At 60.8% G+C, this 6,748-nt stretch overlaps 1 protein-coding gene across 1 annotated transcript; it reads right to left on the bottom strand.

Moving 5' to 3' along the window:
• Nucleotides 1–2,867: 2,867 nt before the first annotated feature.
• NGA_2098600 (wd40 repeat domain-containing protein) lies at nucleotides 2,868–3,196 on the bottom strand (the record flags this gene model as incomplete). Its single annotated transcript, XM_005856343.1, has 1 exon — nucleotides 2,868–3,196. A coding segment is annotated over one exon (329 nt), but the record flags the coding sequence as incomplete, so codon positions are not given.
• Nucleotides 3,197–6,748: the final 3,552 nt, after the last annotated feature.

The following is a 6,748-nucleotide window of genomic DNA, read 5'->3' as shown; positions in this document are numbered from 1 at the left end:
CAAAAAGACAAACATCAATTCATGCGCCAGCCTGAGCTTAATAGCAAAATACCTCTTCGGGTCACTAATTTCCTCATTCAATCAACGACATGACTAATTTGAGGGGTCGTCTTGGCCAGCCAAATTGGTCACGCCAGTATATCAGAACATGAGGACGCACCATGCCTCAAAGTAGGCAGCACAGCAGGCTCTGGAACGGGAAAGTAGAGGGTGACTATGGTCCGTCTGGCACTTCCGGAGGCTCCCCCCGGCGTCCCCGGCGAGGGCGAGAGGGACAGGCGATACGAGGCCACTGATCGACTCACATGTCAGGGAACTGACGGGGTTTCCGACATACAGCGGCGACATACACCTTTGGCCTTCCTTATTCGCAGCAGCTTCGTGTTACATCGACGAGCAGTGCGAGTGAGTCGTATCCTGCGGAGTGGTCCAGTCGCCCGGAGGAGGGCCCGCCTGGCCGCGCTTTGACTTGTTGTACGTGCTCGTCCCGCGGACAAAGCTCTTCGCACATCCACGATGGTAGTATCACCAGTGCCGCCAGAAGAGGTGTTGCCTGAGTATCATGGCTTTCCGCCTTTCTTTACGCTGCAACCTGTCCTGGAGACTCGGAAAATGCAGCTAAAGCTGTGGCGTGAACTGGTACTAAAATGGCACCAGGCAAAGGGTGTCCAGATTTTGAAGTTGAACGAGTGGCCGCTTTTTGCCAATCCCGCCATCAACCGCACCTTACCATTGGATGGGCGACGTGAAGTAGTCCAAAGCCTGGTTAGTAGCGGCCATGCAGAGTGGAAGGACGATTCTAGGACCACGGCACTCGTTCTCTGGCGCTCCGCTCAGGAGGTCGCTGCCTCCATCCTGACCTTCATCCGCGACAATGGCATGGCCGGCAATGTATATACCGTGTATGAGCTGCGTGCCGGGGACGAAATCACGGTTGGCGCCGATTTCCATGGAACGGAACCCACAATATTTCGGCGGGCATTGGAGATTCTGGAGCGCCAGGGGAAGGCAGCCTTGTTTAAAGGATCATCCGAGGAGGGGGACGGAATTAAATTTGTTGCAGACGCATAGACAGGGCATAGAAAGAAAATGTTATGTAAATTGCATTTAAATTCGTGAAAATGTAGGGAAGCGGTCTTTACGTCTTTCCTTCTACTTTCCATGGCCGCTATCTTCCCATTTATCTCTCCGCCAACAGTAATCATTTCTTTCAATCTACACATGTCCTCTCTTATAAAGGGATCTCCATCTGCTGCTGCAGCTCTTGCACCTCCCTCCGTAGCCCTCGGTTCTCCTCGACCAGGGCCTCCATGGCCGAGACCAGTCGCTGCATCGCCGCCTGGCTCCCCTCGGACGTGCGCATCATTTCCAAGTGGAGGCCGCGAAGGTCCCGGGCCAAGTCTTCCCGCAGATCGTCCACCATGCCCTGCACCTTGCTCTCAAGGAGTCGAGCCTCGGGGCTGGACTCCCTGCTGAGACTTTCCCCGGATGCAGCTGCAGCGACCGTCGCGTCCGCGGGGAGGGTAGCCGGTCGCAGGGGCGTGGACCCGCCGACAGAGGATGGGGAGGAAGACGCCGAGGGCCAGGGCTTATTCCGCCACAGGAGGCCCTGACGTGTGCTGATGCCCTCCCGACTGGGCCCGTCCACAGCGCTGGCGGCGGGCGGGGAGGGGTCGCAGAGGGCGGGCGCGAGGGTTGGAATGCCGTCGTCCTGCGACGACTTCTTGCTCTGGCCACCCCCAGGGGGCGCGGCGGTCGGCCCTGAGTCCCGGCAATGTTGAGCGACCAGAGAGGGACCTGAACTTGGTGTGGGACGGTCCACGTCTGAATACGCCGCAGGCAAAGGGAGCGAGGAAAGCGATCCTGAGGAGTCCTGCGCGCCCGAGCCGCCCGGGGCAGCCAAGGGAGGAAGAGCGGGACGAGTAGATGGCGAGGAAGAGGGGGCGACAGGAGGATGGGAGGGGGGACTGGGCGGGGCTAGGGGGCGTGTCGGTGCGGGGCCCGACCCGTTGCCCTTGTGTCTGAGGGCGGGGGAGGAGGACGAGGTGGAGGCAGCGCTTGAGAGCGAGACGGCGGCGGAGTCGCCGGCGGGTCCCATCGGCAGGGTGGGGTCAAGCCCCTCTTGAGTCGCCTTGCGCGAGGGCACATGAACCGTTGTCCTGCTCGCTTCCGAGGAGGGGAAGGCCCCAGGGGAGGCGCTCTGCGGCAAGGGTCTCGTCTTGAGCGGGGAGGTCGCTTCGGTCCGGCGCCGGGCCTGTTGCTGGACCGCCAGGGCGCGCACAGGGGTGCCAGGGAAGGCGTGGACGGTGCGGACGGGGAGCTCCGGTTTCCGTAAGTCGTAGACGGAGCAGTCGCCGTTGGTGAGGCCGACCAGGACCATGTCACCCTCCGGGCCGAAGGCCATGGCGGTCAGGGGGGCGACGGCCTGGGTGGCGGGAAAAAGGGGGGAAGGAGGACGAGAAGCAAGCGTGAGACAGAAAGCCGGGCGTGCAACTGCCCGTCGCGAGGACGTACCTTGACCTCGCGCAGCGGGCGGCCCCGGAGGATGTCGTGCAGCACCAGGCGCCGGTCCTGGCCCGCAGTCGCCAGGAGCTTGTCGCTCACAGGGGAGCCCATGACAGCGCTAATCGCCGCCTGGTGCTGCCCCTGCAGGGATGTCAGGCAGGCCCCCGTCCCCGCGTCCCAAACGCGCGCGACGCCATCCCGGTGCCCCGCCAACAGTGTCGGGGCCCGCGCGCTCCAGAAGGCAAGGGAGCGCACTGCGGCGGCGATGCAGGCGGAGGGCGTGCGCGGCTCTCGGCTCCCGCCTTTCGAGTCGCTGAGCTCAAGAGGAAGGACTTTAACGGGCTGCTGGGCGACCAGGGTGTGCAACAAGACCTCTCCATGGTGGTTGCCTGAGGCGACTCGCTCGCTGTCCGGGGCGAAGGCGACGGCCGTCACATGAGCCTCGTGGCCGCCGAACGCCATCACACGCTCCTTCCTTTTCAGGTCCCATAGGTGTGGGCTATGTGCCTGTCCCGTCGTCAAGAGGTACCGGGATCGTCCACCCCAGGCCAAGGAAGTAATGGGCATGGGGGGAACCCGCGCGCCCACGTCCGCCTCTTTCAGCACCTCCAACGTCTTTCCCGACTCGAGCATAAGGGTTATCGCACCTTCCTCTGTACCACAGGCCAGCACCTGCTGAGTGTGGTTCCAAGCCATGGAGTGCACCGTGCCGGTGGTCGTGCCAGGCTGCTTCGTCGCTTTGTGGATGATTTGCCCGTTCTCCAGCAAAGCCTCGCGCGTTAGCTCCCATGTCGAAACTACGCTATCGCTAGCTGTCGCCACAACGCGGTATGTCATTTTCTATTAACAACTCTGCAAATAACCTTTCTCTAATGCGATGGCAAAGTCTCCTCCGGTTTCATTCACCGACTAGGAGGAAGGAGGGAAAAGTGGCGAACGCAACTTTCGGGCGATGGTCTGGGCTACGTAAAGTTCCGCCCTAGCCCCTCGAGTTGGTTTGCCCTGTCCGCATCAAGGAGGAGAACGTGGAAGAAAGTTAATTGAACTGTTCGTGGTGATCTGTATGGAGTCTGCCATGGTTTGCTTCCGTTGTGACGAGAAAGCAGGAGCAGGAATGCGCAGCGTCTCATATAGCAAGCAGCAAGCGAGAGGGCAAGGCGCCCCGCCCCTTCTTCCGGAAGCAACAAAAAGGGCGCCGGTCATCCATCACGGCAAGCATTTCCATGATGTATGAGCTCAACGCTATGTAATTGTGCAAAGGTATACATGGCATGTACACAACACTCCGTGCTATGTAGCGGAACGCGGACAGTGGCAAAAAAGCTCAACGCGCGAGCAGCCTTGCAGGCCCTTTGACCAACCTCCCGGCCTATGGCGGCTCAGTGGAGGGATCTCTTACTCCTCTTTTCCATGACAAAAATGTAAAATCGTTACAATAAAAAGTAGAAGATGACTGTATATGTTTAGGCACGATCCTCTTCCTTATTTCTCTGGACGATCGAGTGGCAGTCCAATTTCTCGCTCAACCTCCTCCTTCCCGAGGCTCTCAAATTGATGTAAGGACGGTGTTCACGCACAATTTTCAAGCTTTTTATTCGTTCCATACAGCAGAGTCATCATTAATATTGTCACTTACACATTCAGACCTCTTCGGAATTTGAGCACAGATGGGATGGTGGCATTCAGGGCCAGATCGAAATGGAGACGTGGGTGGAGACGACTTCAAAGTGATGCAGGGTCTGCAGATGGTCTCTCGAGCAGCGAAGCATTCCAGGTATATCGCGACCTCATCATAACACGCCTCTGCTCACCTGAATGGCCCTTACCCTCGCCGCCGCGTCGCTTCAGTTTCCTACGGGAGGGCTTCGACGAGACGCAGCCAGTATTCGTGCTGGCTCCAATGGTACTACAATCCGAGCGGGCGTTTCGTTTGCTTGTGCAACGTTACGGCGTCACTCTCACCTTTTCTCCAATGCTATTGGCTCGCAACGTCCTTTTGAAGCGCAATGAAGACCAGATGGACCCATACGTGCTCGAGCTACTGCGGCCGTGTGCTGATGACACGCCCGTTATCGCGCAGCTTGCGGGGTCAGACCCACTAGAGATGCTGGCGGCGGCGCAACGGCTGTGGGATGGGGGTCAAATTGCAGGCGTGGACATAAACCTAGGATGCCCGCAACAATGCGCCAAAGCCGGGAATTATGGGGCTTACCTTGCGGAGAGGGAGCCGGAGACGGCCGCGATCATGGTCAGGCTGATTTCGCAAGAGCTGGGGGTGCCGGTCTCTTGCAAGCTGCGGCACATGTATGACGTGGACACGACCACGCGATTGGCGAGGCGACTAGCGGGGGCCGGGGCGTCGATGCTGACGGTGCACGGGCGCAGCCCCCGCGAGCGCGACCACCAGTCCCTGAGCGACCTGGACGTGATCCGGGCCGTGCGCGAGGCGGTTCCTGTCCCCGTCGTCGCCAACGGGAACTGCCGCACGCGGGAGGACGCGGACAGGGCCATGGAGTACACGGGGTGTGACGGGTTCATGAGCGCCATAGGCTTGCTGCGCAACCCGCGCCTGTTCGGGGCGTCGGGCGCTGCGAGGCCGGCGGCATCCCCTGCCGCTGATGCCACCGCTCCAGCCGTCCCAGGCCACGAGTCTGCCTTGTCGGCGAGTGGCACGCTTGCGGACCCAGAAGAAGCCTTCTCCTGCGCCTGGGAGTATCTACGGCTGGCACAGGCTCACCCACCGCCTGAGGTCCGGTGCGTGCGCGACCATCTCCAGGCATTACTGCAGGGTTTGCTACAGCAGGAGAGGGTGGCGCTTTGGAATCTGCTTGGGAGCTCGCAGATGGTCCTTCTGAGACAATTCAGCGAGTTTCTGCGCCTGAGTGCTGTCGAATGTGGTGTGGCTTTGCCAGAAGGAGAGGGGTTGGTGCCTGTGTTGTCGCTGGGAGAGATCAAATCACTGCATCGGCGGGAAATAAATGGCCAGGAGGACGAGGAGGACGACTCTTGGGGAATGCTTTTCTTGGAGGACAATGAAATGGAGGAGGAGGAGGAGGAGGAGGAGGAGGAGGAGGAGGAGGAGGAGGAGGAGGAGGAGGAGGAGAAGGAGGAGGGGAAGGAGAAGGTACGGGGGGAAGAACATGGAGGAGCAAAAAAAGAGAAAGAAGAAGAAGGAGGGGAAGCTCAAGAAGAGATTGACGACGAGGGGGAGGATGCAGGATGGAAACATAACGGGAAGGAGATTGCTCACGCACTTGAAGTGCAGGCCCCCTGGTCGGGGCGCCTCCTGGACGGCCGCAAGGCCGTCGAGACTCGGAGCTACGACTTGCCACCTCCTCTCCGGGGCCAGCCCATCCTTCTGCTCGAGTCCCCCTCCGGAGGGCTGGCGGCGCACGGCTTGCACGCAGGGACGGCCGTGGGCGTGGTGGTGTTCAAGACCAGCAGGGAGTACCGGACGCGGGAGGAGTGGGCCGCTGATGCGGAGAGGCACTGTGTGGACTCAGAGGCGGAGGCATTTGGGTGGGTGGAGGGGGAGGGCAAATGGGGGTGGGAGGTGGAGAGTGTTAGGGCGTGGGGGGAGGCGCGGCGTAGGAATGTGGTACTGAAGGAGGGGCAGCGGGTGCTTCGGAGCCTCTTCAGGCTCCCTGGGCCAAGGGACTGAATGAGGGCTTTCCAGGCAGCTTGGGAGGGAGAGAATCATCGCGAAACAACCTCACACTCACGAAACAAAGCCTTATGTGAAGTACGAGGCCATGAAACTCACTCACTCTGCTTCCTTCGTTAATAGTTTTCGCACTCGCGTACGCCGCGAGAGCCCGTCCTTCTCTTTCCTCCGCCGTGCCTTCCGAGACAATACTTCTCACAATCAAGTCTGCTTCCCCATCTAGCCCTCCCCCCCTTCCTGTCGCCCCTTCCATCCGCCCTCCCGCCCTCGGGGAGAGGCCCCTCAGCGCGGCGGTAAGGCCCGTGGGGGCATGCCTGGCGGCGGGCCCGGCGGCGGCATCGGAGGGCCGGGAGGCAACCCGCCTGGCCCGCCTGCCGGGGGATAGCCCGGCGGTGCGGCCATACCCATACCGGGGGCGCCGCGAGGAGGAAAACCCATGCCGGGAGCCGGAGGGGGGAGGCCACGGGGAGGGAAGCCCTGAGGGGCGCCGACTGGGTGGGCGGTTGGGAAGGAAAAGAGGGAAGGGGAGGAGCGACGTAAGCTAAGAAAATAAGAATGGGTGCTGGAGCCGAGACCGTT

The sequence above is a fragment of the Nannochloropsis gaditana genome (genome assembly GCF_000240725.1).
Source record: "Nannochloropsis gaditana CCMP526 unplaced genomic scaffold scaffold001, whole genome shotgun sequence".
Lineage (NCBI taxonomy): Eukaryota > Eustigmatophyceae > Eustigmatales > Monodopsidaceae > Microchloropsis > Microchloropsis gaditana.
This window is presented reverse-complemented; position numbering and strand designations above follow the sequence as displayed.